The sequence below is a fragment of the Octopus bimaculoides genome, chromosome 27, assembly GCF_046866305.1.
Source record: "Octopus bimaculoides isolate indiv1 chromosome 27, ASM4686630v1, whole genome shotgun sequence".
Lineage (NCBI taxonomy): Eukaryota > Metazoa > Mollusca > Cephalopoda > Octopoda > Octopodidae > Octopus > Octopus bimaculoides.
In genome coordinates this window covers 4466228-4479916 of record NC_142954.1, presented here as the reverse complement: position 1 = coordinate 4479916, position 13689 = coordinate 4466228, and the positions used below count along the sequence as shown (strand labels likewise).

Here is a 13689-nt window from a genome sequence, read left to right as displayed (position 1 = left end):
ATTCATCACAATATATTTCAAATACAAAGACTCACACGCATATATATATATACAAATAAAAGGGTAAAGGATTATCAATTTATTAATTAATTAATAATTAATAATTTTTACCAAGCCCTTCGGTATGTAAACACCATTATTTGTGAAGAACTTATTTAAAAGTTCTTATACATTTATAAACATAATTAAGGGATCAGCAACAGCTGCTTATCCCTTAATTATGTGTATCATCATCATCGTTTAACGTCCGCTTTCCATGCTAGCATGGGTTGGACGATTTGACTGAGGACTGGTGAAACCGGATGGCAACACCAGGCTCCAATCTAATTTGGCAGAGTTTCTACAGCTGGATGCCCTTCCTAACGCCAACCACTCAGAGAGTGTATATATATATATATATTATAATATTAGGGATAAAAATCCTTGAACTCTACATCTTTCCCATCTGGATGTTCTTCAAGTCCTCAAACAAAGACAACACTTTCTCTTGAATGATTTCTTGGCTAATAGTAGCACATTGACGATTCAGCCTATCAATCCAAAGAGAAAGAAGACTTTCCATTTCTTCAAATATTTGCCTCTTTTCTTATAGGTTACAGTGTTCTTCACCCCTGGAGCTTCAGATTTGACATGTGCTAAAATCTATGTATGTATATACGTGTGTGTGTGTATGTGAGCATTTCTTTGTAATGGACAGCAGAAACGCATGTGAACACCTGTTGTCAACTTACCAATGTATGTATGTATGTATATACGTGTGTTTGTGTGAGCATTTCTTTGTGATGGACAGCAGAAACGCATGTGAACACCTGTTGTCAACTTACCAATGTATGTATGTATGTATATACGTGTGTGAGAGCATTTCTTTGTAATGGACAGCAGAAACGCATGTGAACACCTGTTGTCAACTTACCAATGTATGTATGTATGTATATACGTGTGTTTGTGTGAGCATTTCTTTGTGATGGACAGCTGAAACGCAGCATGTGAACACCTGTTGCCAACTTACCAACCCTCTCTCTCTCTCTCCTAAAAACTACGTATTCTTCACATCCATCTTTCTTTCCCTTTGGTATTTTAATTTACTTATTGGTGTGTGTCTATGTATTCATATGCATGCAGCGCCCATCATAATATATTTTCATCTTTCACCACAAAGCTCCGCCCACTGTTTGGAAATTTCCAAATTTAGATTCTTTCATTCAACTTCTATTTTACTCCTCTCATTCAAGTTCTAGCGTAACTAGACTGTGTGCCACCCGGGCCGGACCCCACAAAAAAATACATATTGCCTAGACCCAAATGTGCCACCCGGGGGCCTACCGCCCCACCCCCTAACTACGCTAGTGCCTCACACCTTCCTTATACAACAGCAAAAATAACCCAACGATAGTCAAGAGTTTCAGAAGTTATAACATCAAATTATTTCCCATCATCCCTTTACACACCAACACCCTATTTGTTATGCCACGTCACCTACTGCTGCCGTTTCCACCCACGTTAACAGCAGGTCGTGATACTGACAACCTCAACCAATCACCAATATGATTATAATTGGCTCAGAAATCACTTCCAAACTATGTCTTGACCATAACATGCATGGATATCTTACTGAATGCAACACATTTCTCCAGACTCTTCGATTATTTTCTTTCTTGCATTTGAAGAGCGGGTTTTTTTCTTGAAATATTATAAAGCTATTAAACAACCTATGTAAGGTAATAATACAATATCCTTTTCTTTCTTATCGTTTATTGACATCAACTCATATATTTTGATCAACAAGTCATCGACATTGCTCTAAGATTTTCAAGCATTTATCTCTTTTATACATACTGTAATGCTTCAAGTAAATTACAATACACCTTCACACATTGTGTGTATATGCGTGAGCATGCATTTTCACGTGTGTTTAAATATATGTGTATATGCTTGGACAGATATATATATGTATATACAAGCGTTTGTGAATATAGTTATGTTTATGTTCAGGGTGTTCAGACTAAGTTTGACAGTTTGCGTAAAAGGAAAAAAAAACACAATGTCACATCCAAAAATTAAAGTATTATAAAAAATCAAAATCATATTCAACAAGATTGTGATTGAGAGGTAAGTTTTGTAGCGTACACTCGATTGAAATCCTTCTCTCCCCTTTATTATATAAACGTGCATTCGAACGTAGCAGGTAACAGCTAGCCTTTGGCCGCTATTTGGACCCAGTTGTGTCCACTACTCTGATTGGTTGGTATTGGCGCAATTTGTCTCTTACTCTGTCGCGGTCTGGGAATCGAAACCGCGATCCTATGACCGCTGCCCTAACCACTGGGCCATTGCGCCTCCACCATAGCAATTAAATACAATGCATAACACATTTCATTGTTTTAAATGATATAAATAAGTCATTTTTACCTGTTTCAGATTTTCTACAAATTAGTTACGAAAGAAATGGACAAAAAGATAGTGATCCCAATTTTGTCTATGTGCACCGTTATTTCCATGTATGTTGTATGGAAGTTTTTTCTGAACAGTGGCAATATTAAACAAGTAGTCGAAATGCACCTTAAATACTTGGTTGATTCGGAACAGTGTCGGATTCCCAATATTAATCCATTCGATACTTCTGTACGTAAACATTTCCGGATAAGTAAATGGCGACCCTGTCCGGGTAACGCTTCTTTGACGTATCAGGAGAATAATATTTTAAGAATTAATAAGACTGTTATCAAACAACAATACAAAAACGATTATCCTTTATGTAAAATATATCCAATATTGAGACTTGATATTGACGATGATCATATCGAATATATGAACGAATCCTTACAGTTTAAAGAAGACGTGAATATATCTCATGAATTCATAAAAGTTCAATGTTTTGATAGAGATAATAAAAAAATCTATGTCAATTTCCATGCCTTTGTTCAGATGAAGGAATTACCGCACGCAGATAGATCGAATAATACCTATGACAATGCCATTATCTCCTCAGATGATTCTGTGAAAAACAGTCACTCTACAAATTCCGTTGATAAAGAAAACAAGCTTTCATTAAATGTTCTTTTAATAGGAGTTGATTCAGTTTCGCGACTGAACTTCATACGACAAATGTCACTAACTCGTCGATTCTTATTAGATCATGGAGCTATTGAGATGCTTGGTTACAATAAAGTGGCTGATAATACATATTCCAACATGATACCATTTCTTACTGGTAAATATGAAGACGAACTACCTGAATCAAAGAACCTAGATTTGATACCGTTTGATGAATACGATATAATTTGGAAACATTACAATAAATCCGGTTACGTTACTATGTTTACAGAAGATTCAACATCTGGAGCCATGTTTAACTATCTAAAATTCGGTTTTAAGAAACAACCGACAGACCATTACTTCAGGCCATTTGCACTAGAAAGAGAGAAAGAACATAGCTTTTGGTCAAATAATGGGTTTTGTTTTGGTAATCGTATGGAAGTAGCTATTAATTTACAATATACATATGATTTTATTAGAGTCTATAAAGATAAACCATATTTCACTTTAACATTCATCACACGCATTTCACATGATGACATGAATAAGGCTGGACGAGGAGACTTTGAATATCTAAAGTTCCTTCAGAAATCTTCTAATCAAAATCTACTAAACAATACTATTTTGTTTTTCTTTTCTGATCATGGATTTAGATATGGCCAGTTTCGTGAAACTTATGTCGGTCGACTGGAAGAACGGCTTCCTACTATGTATGTACTTCCGCCTGAATGGTTCAGGGATAAATTTCCTACTTTATGGAATAATCTTAGAGTAAACACTCACAGACTAACAACACCGTTTGATATATATGAAACCCTACAAGATATCTTGGATATCGAAAAAGCAGAAGAACGTTCTAAATCTAATGAAGTTGACAATAAAAATCTAATACGAATCAGCCTCTTCAGAAAGATACCTTTAAACCGTTCTTGTGAGAGCGCCGCTATTAAACCACATTGGTGTACGTGTCACTTCTTTACTTCAGTTGCTGTTAATAATACAATTGTAATTATCGTAGCTAATTATCTCGTGAGTTATATAAACAATATGATATTAAATTCTAGTAAATTGTGTGCCAAATTAGAATTACAGAAAATTATAAATGCTGAAGTCTCAGTTTCTTACTTTGGTAACCAAGTACAGACTCATAAAGATTACCGAGTTATAATCCAAACACATCCTGGAGGAGGTTTATTTGAAGGAACAGAAAGATATTACAGTAATGATAAACAATTATCACTGATGGGAGAGATTAGTCGAATAAACCGCTATGGAAATCAGTCAGATTGTATTCACGACAATCTCTTAAGAAAATATTGCTACTGTAACAGATAGCATTGCAATATTTCACTTCTAGCATACTTGTTTCATCAAATATGCTGGCAGTTTTTATTTAATGATAGAAAATGGTATATCGACACAATGGGAGAAACCATTGCTAAATGTCTTTAATCTAGTAAATATATGGACATACAAAGAATTGAAGCACTTGAGGAATATCAGATACAGTTGTGCCGTCTCGGTTGAAAATATCGTACATATAATGTATGTATGTGTGTATTATATATATATATATATATATATATGTATTTGTTCATATGATGATATCTCCACAATGTGTTGATGATGAGAAAAACATGTAATCGTTACCAATATAGCAAGAGATTCATCCGCAAAAAATCTAAAGTAGACTCCTTAAGAATCGTTCTCCTTGGTTATATATCCAAAATTTTCGATATATATATATATATATATATATATATATATATATATATATATACATATATATATATATATACATATATATATAACCCATTCTCCCTGTACATAGAAAATGACTGGAAAAGATATTTAAAGGACTGTTTCATTCTTTGCCACAAAAGTATAATAGAGAGACTTAAAGAATTTCAAGCACTTCTGAATGGACTTGACATAAACATTCAATTTACGATGGAATACAGCCACGAACAATTTCCATTCCTCAACATCCTCGTTAAGAAATCCAACAACAAAACAGAAACATGCATCTACTGTAAGTCCACGGACTCCAAGTAATATCTGCCACCCAAAACACACTAGAATATGGCAAAAAGGATTTGTACCATAGTATCTGATACAAGCACCAGGAACACTCATAAGCAGGGACTACCCATCATTACTAATTGATATAGGCTTTCAATGTGCCCCACAACTCAGCATCCATGTATTCAGATGCCCCATACTGAAGAAGGATTTAGAACCAAGCCTTACCATACATATCCATGCACAACCCCTTAAACATCCTCCAGAATATCTCTTTACTAAAAAGGGACCATAGGATGGATCAAATCCTCCAAACGCACACCATAAAGAGCAGAAGCCGACCCACGTCAATGAAAAGTCTTCTAACACAGGCCCAAGTACACTCGTCAACAACATCAAAACCGATAGTAAAAAGAATTGCTGAAGACCTAACTGTGGTATATGTGTCAACATAATTGAAGAATTGGAATTCTCCTTCAAACAGGGTCAACGCTTTACAAAGTAAAAAAAAAAATTCGGAGAACCTAATATATGTATTAACTTGCTCAAGGTGTCAAGAACAATATATCTGTCAAACAAAAAACAGTCTTCGCCATGGATATTTGCGCCACTAAAGAACAACCCAACTTCAGAATTTTTCCCTTCTGTAAATTCAAAGACAATGCAACCTGTAATCAGTGCATTAGCAAAAAGGCATATTTTATCGAAAATATAAATCTATTTTGAATGCCGCCACCACCACAGATGAAACTACTACAAGAATTTAGAACAATTCCAATAACAACAGGTCACTTTTAGGTCATTTGACCATTAAAGAAGATTCCACGAACAATTTACTGTGTCACAACGCTCCTGTATTTTTTCTTCTCTTTTCTTTTCTTTCTCCTTCTCCCTCTTCTTTCCCAAGTCCTATTTCTCTTCCTCCTTCATCTTCTCCTCCTCCTCTTCTTCCTTCTTCTTTTTTTAAAAACTAATTGTTATTAAATAAAAATTACAAGAAAAATTTCCGTCGCATGCTGTTTTAGTGGTGGTGGTGGAGAAACACATTTCAGAGTAGTACGGATGATACTAGTAAGATGTAAGTTATTTCCCTTGTATTTTTATTTACTGTTGTTTTTTTACCTCCCTATACTGGAAGAGAGTGGACGCGCAATGGCCCAGTGTTTAGGACAGCGGACTCGCGGTCATAGGATCGCGGTTTCGATTCCCAGACCGAGCGTTGTGAGTGTTTATTGAGTGAAAACACCTAAAGCTCCACGAGGCTCCGGCAGGGGATGGTGGCGAACCCTGCTGTACTCTTCCACCCCAACTTTCTCTCACTCTTTCTTCCTGTTTCTGTTGTGCCTGTAATTCAAAGGGTCAGCCTTGTCACACTCTGTGTCACGCTGAATATCCCAGAGAACTACGTTAAGGGTACACGTGTCTGTGGAGTGCTCAGCCACTATCTGCACGTTAATTTCACGAGCAGCAGGCTGTTCCGTTGATCGGATCAACTGGAACCCTCGTCGTCGTAAGCGACGGAGTGCCAACAACAACAATACTGGAAGTCTGACCTAGGGTTAAAGAAAATGAATATTTGTACATTCAAATTAAATTGGTGCCTTTTTTTAGTAAATGTTTTGATTTTTATGATTGAATGTGACCACAGTCACACACACAGATATCCATATATACTGACATAAACACAGGCAATAGACATCCATATATACATACACATCTACATAAATAGACATACACAGACACGCACACAGACATCCACATATACATACTGGGGATCTTTATGGTTTGACGGGCAACATTTTTCATTTATGTTTTATGTTGTGTTTTTGGTACCGAAACACTTTCAAACTTCGTATACTTGTATATTTTGTATTACAGAACAGACAAACAATTTTGACACATTCTATCAGTATTCCAAGTTTGAAAGTGTTTCGTTAAGAAAACAAATGTTGCCCGTCAAACCATAAAGATCCCATACAAGTAGACACACACATGCATACGTTCTCCCTCTCTCTCTCTCACTTATTATATATCGCTCTCTACTTTTAATCTCCGTCTCTCTATCACTTCTTACTCTATCGTTTCATTCAGTTTCACTCTCCTTACCTCTCTCACTTCATTCATTACCTTTTTTTCCCCCACCTTCCCTTCTCTATTCTCTCTCTTTCCTCTAACACACATTATTATTATTATTATTGTTGTTGTTGTTGTTATCCCTTTTCTCTTTCTGCCATTCGTTCGTTCATTCATTCATTCATTCATTCAACATCTGTCTCTGGTCTCCGTCAGTCAAACTGGATGTTAACGTGATCAATTATCACCAATGACCAGGTAAGTTCGATTTTAATTCATACACATACACACGCACGCACGCACACACACACACACACATACACATCTGTATGTACATGTATGTATATACACACACACATCGTTGCTATTACGCAAAAGTGTCGTAAGTCCACAACGTTGGGGGTTTTTATTCCAGAAAACGAAAAAATAGTTTCACCATTGCATAGCAAAACCGTTGCACTACACTTGGACAATTTCTGATACCTTCGGATCTGAAGCACCTGGAGAAACAAGATTAAATATTGGAAAAAAAAAAACGCATTTGGCAACATTTGGACATACGACAGTTTAACATAATAGCAACGCTATGTATGCATGTATTATGAATGTATTTATGTATAAGTGAGTGGATATGGTCTCACCTGTTACTTCTGCCAGCCAGCACACCTGTGCAGTATGTAATAAAATGTGTAAAACTTTGGCTGGGCTTAAAAGTCACATAAGGGCATCACATGGCATCAGTAATGAATCATTTTACTAAATCTTATTGGCAATGGCTTTTCTCGTGTAACGAGGGCGCAGTTATGATATATATATATATATATATACATATATATATATATATATATATATATATATATGTATATATATATATATGTATGTATATATATATATATATATATTAAAAAATAACATCGACCACTAACGAGGACAGTTAATGCGCCAGAAATAGATCACATCTTGTGTCTATTAAGACCTAAATTTAGGTCTTAATAGACACAAGATGTGATCTATTTCTAGCGCATTAACTGTCCACGTTAGTGGTCGACGTTATTTCTTAAAATGTACCTTAATCCCCTGAGATTGTAGATAATATTTCTGAATCTCTTTGATTCTTTAGATGTGCTGGCCTCCTGATAATTATTCGATATAAATTAATATATGACTAATTACCAGATTTTATAATAATATTATATATATATATATATAGTTACAGAAGTGATTTTAAATTCTCAAACGCAGGATGATGCTAATAATATAGTAATATAGCCTGAACAGGATAAACTACCCCTATTTTGCAGAAAAAAGTGTAGGCGCCCAGCTGCTATGAGACCCGAACTCACACCTCCGTGATTACGCGTCGCCGTGCTCTCGACCGGTCTAGAGCACCGCGACGCGTAATCACTCAGGTGTGAGTTCGAGTCTCATAGCTGGCCGCCTATACATTTTTTCTGCAAAATAGGGGTAGTTTATCCTGTTCAGGCTATATTATTAGCATTATCCTGCGTTTGAGAATTTAAAAATCACTTCTTTAACTTTCTAAGACATGATTGACCGTTGACTGAACACTATTCAATTTTTTTTCTCCGTGTTTTTCTCCTTGTCTCCGTATTCTTTCTGTTGAAGAGCGTAGCTCGAAACGTTAAAGACTTTCCGTGATCCCGAGCGTCATACTAATATATACTTTTGTTATTTACACCACCTGTCCTCGTCTGTTGTTATTATTTGTATATTCTCCCATATATATATATATATATATATATATATATATATATATATATATAGGTACACACACACATATACACGCATTCATATTCCAAAGTTCACCTTTGTAATCAGCCTCTAGTGTGTTAGAAAGTGGAACGTTATGCGTATACATGTGTGTAAATGTATACAAAATATACATGTATGTATACACACGTGCACACACACACGCGCATACACACAAACGGCAATCCATTGAGATAATGTTAACGATCGATCGACGCTGTTAATATTTTAAAGAATTTGAAGTAAAATTACTTGAGATGTTGGTAGAAGTTTCGATTGGATTAAGTTGGAACAGGGTGAATATATTTGTTATTTCTGTTTTTTGTGAATATGAAGTTAATACTGGAGGTAAGACGTTAGAAAAATAAATCGGAGGTGGGAGGGACCGATCGGTACAGGTGTATACGTGTGTGTGTGTGTATGTGAGTGTGTGCATATACAGGTAAACAATTGTGTATATGTGTGTATAAGGGGATGCATATACATGCAGTGGTATATGTGAGTGTGTGTATGTAGATGTATACATATGCATGCAAACAATCGTGTATATGTGGGTGTGTGCATATACATGCAAAACAATTGTGTAGATGTATATGTGTGTGTATGCGCATACACGTAAACAATATGTATGTGAGCGTGTATATATATATATATATATATATATATATATAAAATATATAGTTTTAAGGAAAATAACCAAGTTTCAAGAACTCATCGATGAAAATCCACTATAACTTGGTTATTTTCCCTAAAACTATATATTTTATATATATATTATCTATAAAGCTCAATTTAATTTTAATTTTTTATAAATTGATTTTAATTGAGTTTTTACCTGTAATTCTGGATTTTGTGTATACACACAAATGTGTGTTTATTTTTATACATCCTCATAGATGGCTCAAGGGTCAAGAGTTTCGTGTATTGCAAACAATGTACATACGCACACACACACACATACATACATTCATAAATGCACACCCATATATATATATATCCATAAACACATTTTCTGACTCATATACACACACACACAAATAAATGTTTACATAGTCTGTTACACACACATAATTATGCTCCCATACATACACACACCGCTAATAGACAAATACAGTTACACACACAAATATATACATACATGCACATACACAAACACAACAACAAGGGAACCTAGAAATAGTCTCTAAATCTCTCCCTCAAATCAAGCCAAGTCTTAAATGATTATTAAATATATAAAGGCATAACTACACAACTGTGCCGCATCTAATCACTACCTGACTTTGTTTTCTCCTAACGTTCAGAAAAATAGATATTTTTTAAATATAATTTTTCGCAGATACTTTCAAGATGACATAATTTACGATTATACTGGAATTTGATGGGGGAAAAGGACGTAATTAAAATGTGGCCGGATAGTTCACATATCTCAATTTTGTTTCTTCATATTTTGATAAACTGCGCGAAGTATCGGCCTCTATCCCACAAATTGTTATCTTTCACAACAAATTCCGGTATAATCGTAATCTACACCCTCTAAAAGTTATGCGATGAAAATTTTATTTAAAAATATCTATTTTTCATAAAGTTATGAAGAAACAAACCGATGGAGCACATTTCTGTAGTTATGCCTCTATACATAAATGTATGAATAAATAAATAAATAAAATGAGACCAGGGAAATAGCTCAAGCGGACATGTAATTAGCTAAAATAGATAACTGAATGACGTCAGCCAAAGAAATTGTAAGATTTCGCTGGGCGATTATTGAATTTAGAACATCACTTATAACGAAAGTGAAAGTAAAACTATTTCATTATGTAAATTGTCTATTTTTCATCGTCTGCGATTAAGATGTAATTAATACATCGAAAATAAATTAGAAACAAGAAAAATAACATCAGATAATACAAAAATTTTGACCGTCAAAAAAAAAAAACAACTTAAATCCAGTGAAAAAAATTAACAATAAATGTGACATAAAATTCGAAATAATTCAACATTATTTTACTTAACGATGGAGTTTTTTGTAAAATAAACTGAAAGTAAAAGAGAGGTTATTTGATGGGCGTGGTTTGAAGACATGGTTTCGGGTTCAGTCCCACTGCGCGGCATCTTGTACATGCGTCTTCTATTGTAGCCCTGATCAATGCCTTGTAAATTTGGTTGACAGAGACAGTGTGAAAGCCCAGAAGCACATCGTATATATTCTCTTTTTTTTTTCCTGAGAAAACAAAGCCTCAGAGCGCAGGATCTAGCGCCAGTCCTGCTTCTCTTCAGCTCAAAGATTTGAGCAAAGTCGGCTCCAACATCGGGATCAACTTCGTGCAAGCATGAAGGCACGCTGGCAAAACCCTGCTCCTCTAAATGGAAAACTCACCTGTCATTGTGGTTTTGTGGCACAAAGCAAAGTAGGCATTGCTGTCCACTCAATGACGATGATCGATATTTTCTGGTTACTAAAACTCGGTATTAAAATAAAATTGAAAGAAAGTTTTGCTTTGAAACTAAACGAATTTTATTTCTTGAAACTAAATGTTTATTTCGAGATTGTTTAGGTATTTTAGAAATAGCAGAAGTTTTCAGACAGAAATTGTTAGCGAGAATCATTGAAGAAGACACAACACTGCTGACATGATTGACCGCCCTCGGTATATTTTCTCCATGACAACTGGTATTTGAAAGAATCACTAAGTTTGTTGCATCGTTTGGATTGATTAATTAATAATTCAATGATGTTGCTTATAAATAAGTTATTGTGTTTGGTGAATCGCCAGAGATGTTCTAACGGAAAAACTTGCACTTATATTCTTTTGTTCTTTTTTACTTGTTTCAGTCATTTGACTGCGGCCATGCTGGAGCACCGCCTTAAAGGGTTCTTTTTTTTTAGTCGACGAAATCGACTCCAGGACTTATTTTTTGTAAGCTTAGTACTTATTCTATTGGTCTCTTTCGCCGAACTGCTAAGTTGCGGGGACGTAAAGACACTAACACTAGTTATCAAGTGATGGTGGGGTGACAAACACAGACACAAGGACGGACGGGCACAATTGTGTTAGTAAATGTCCAAAAGTGACAATATGGAGAAGTTAGGATTTTCAGGCAAAGAAAAAGACTGGCTAACACAAACTTTACAGATATATTCTCTAAGTGGAACAAGGAACATATACAAGGCTTTCTTAAAGTAACAATAATCATATATTGTTGTTATCCAATCTACTATGATGGAGATTTTATTTCTTCGTTAGAAAACAGTTCTTCTCTTCTAGGAAAAAGTAAGCAAGGAAGTAAGAGCTTACATAATGCCTGCAAACATATATACATAGAGACATCCATACACACACACACACATACCTATACGTACACGCATACCTACATACATGACCTACTTTTCTTCCTTCCTTCCTTTCTTCCTTTTCATATATTTTAGTTAACTTGAGACAGCATGATTGGCTATGATTCCAGGGGGATTTAATGACTATTTCTATCCAGACATGTGACTAGAGGTTTGGCTTGTTATCAAGTGTTTGTGTGTGTGTGTGTATTTTTTTGCGCGTGTTTGCATTCGTGTGTGTGTGTGTTTGTGTGCATGTGTGACTTTGTGTGTGTGTGTTTGTGTGTGTACATGTGTGTGTTTGTGTGCGCGCGTGTGTGTGTGTGTGTATACAGATGCATGTGCTTGCGTGTACATGACAATGTGAGTATATTTCTGTATGAGTGTATGTATGTGTTTGTAGATGAGAGAATGGTCGCATGTAGGCAAATGTGTGTGTTTATGTATATATGTGTGTGTGTGTTCAGGTAGCCCACGATTCATCGTCTACCAATTAATATATACAAACATATTAAATGGTATCTTGAATACACACACACACATATATATATACTTGACAGAGTGCAAGTACCTTGAGAGAAAAGTTGGACCTAAGAAGCATCAGATGTGGTGTGCAAGAGAGATGACTGCGCTGGTATGGTCATGTGGCGAGAATGGATGAGGATAGCTGTGTGAAAAAGTGCCACACCCTAGCGGTTGAGGGAACCTGTGGAAGAGGTAGACTCTGGAAGAGGTAGACTCTGGAAGAGGTAGACTCTGGAAGAGGTAGACTCTGGAAGAGGTAGACTCTGGAAGAGGTAGACTCTGGAAGAGGTAGACTCAGGAAGACCTGGGATGAGGTGGTGAAGCACGACCTTCGAACATTAGGCCTCACCAAGGCAATGACTAGTGACCGAGAGCTTTGGAAATATGCTGTGCTTGAGAAGACCCGGCAAGCCAAGTAAGACCATAACCCTGGCCTAGGCCAGGGGTGTAACCAGCCCACTTATGCGTACCTTTCCTTCATTGGACACTAAATTCTGCTTGTGAAGACCTGTTGAGGCAAGTGAAATTGAAATCGAAAACAAATTCTATGACTGGCATCCGTGCTAGTGGAGCGCTAGATGCCCTTCCTAACACTATCCACTCCGGGAGTGTAATGGGTTCTTTTCACGTGCCACTAGCACAGGGGCCAGAGGAGGCTAGCAATGACCACAATCAGCTGGTGCTTTTTATGTGCCACCAGCACAGAAGCCAGTCAAGGCGGCACTGGCATCGGCCACATACGGCCGGTACTTTTTACATGCCACCGGCACGGGGATCACAGCTACAGTTTTCATTTGATTTTCAACATGTATGTATTTGTGTAGGTGTGTGTGACTGTAATAATTATTTGTAACACAACAGATAGAATATGGATGGTAGATCGAATTAATCCACTTTTCAATGTCATCTAGTAGTTGTCTTTTGAGATGTGA

The 13689-nt window shown here is 36.0% G+C and overlaps 2 protein-coding genes across 4 annotated transcripts in view; both read left to right on the top strand.

The window, feature by feature from the left end:
* Positions 1–1626: 1626 nt before the first annotated feature.
* LOC128250977 (uncharacterized) lies at positions 1627–4462 on the top strand. Its single transcript, XM_052977175.2, has 2 exons — positions 1627–1718; positions 2419–4462. Exon 2 carries the CDS (start codon positions 2446–2448, stop codon positions 4369–4371), a length of 1926 nt encoding a protein of 641 aa, XP_052833135.1. The 5' UTR covers positions 1627–1718; positions 2419–2445; the 3' UTR covers positions 4372–4462.
* Positions 4463–7020: 2558 nt separating this feature from the next.
* Positions 7021–13689, top strand: part of LOC106883794 (uncharacterized) — a 13797-nt gene continuing 7128 nt past the window's right edge. The window contains exon 1 of one of the 3 annotated variants that reach the window (XM_089343118.1): positions 7021–7389. The gene's annotated coding sequence lies outside the window, so the exon portion shown is untranslated. Of the gene's footprint in view, positions 7390–8978; positions 9250–13689 lie in introns of those variants that run through there. The other 2 variants (XM_089343117.1, XM_089343116.1) reach the window with 2 other exon arrangements.

Excerpts from the sequence above, each read along its gene's own strand:
- LOC128250977 (XM_052977175.2), top strand. The coding sequence starts at position 2,446 with ATGGACAAAAAGATAGTGATCCCAATTTTGTCTATGTGCACCGTTATT.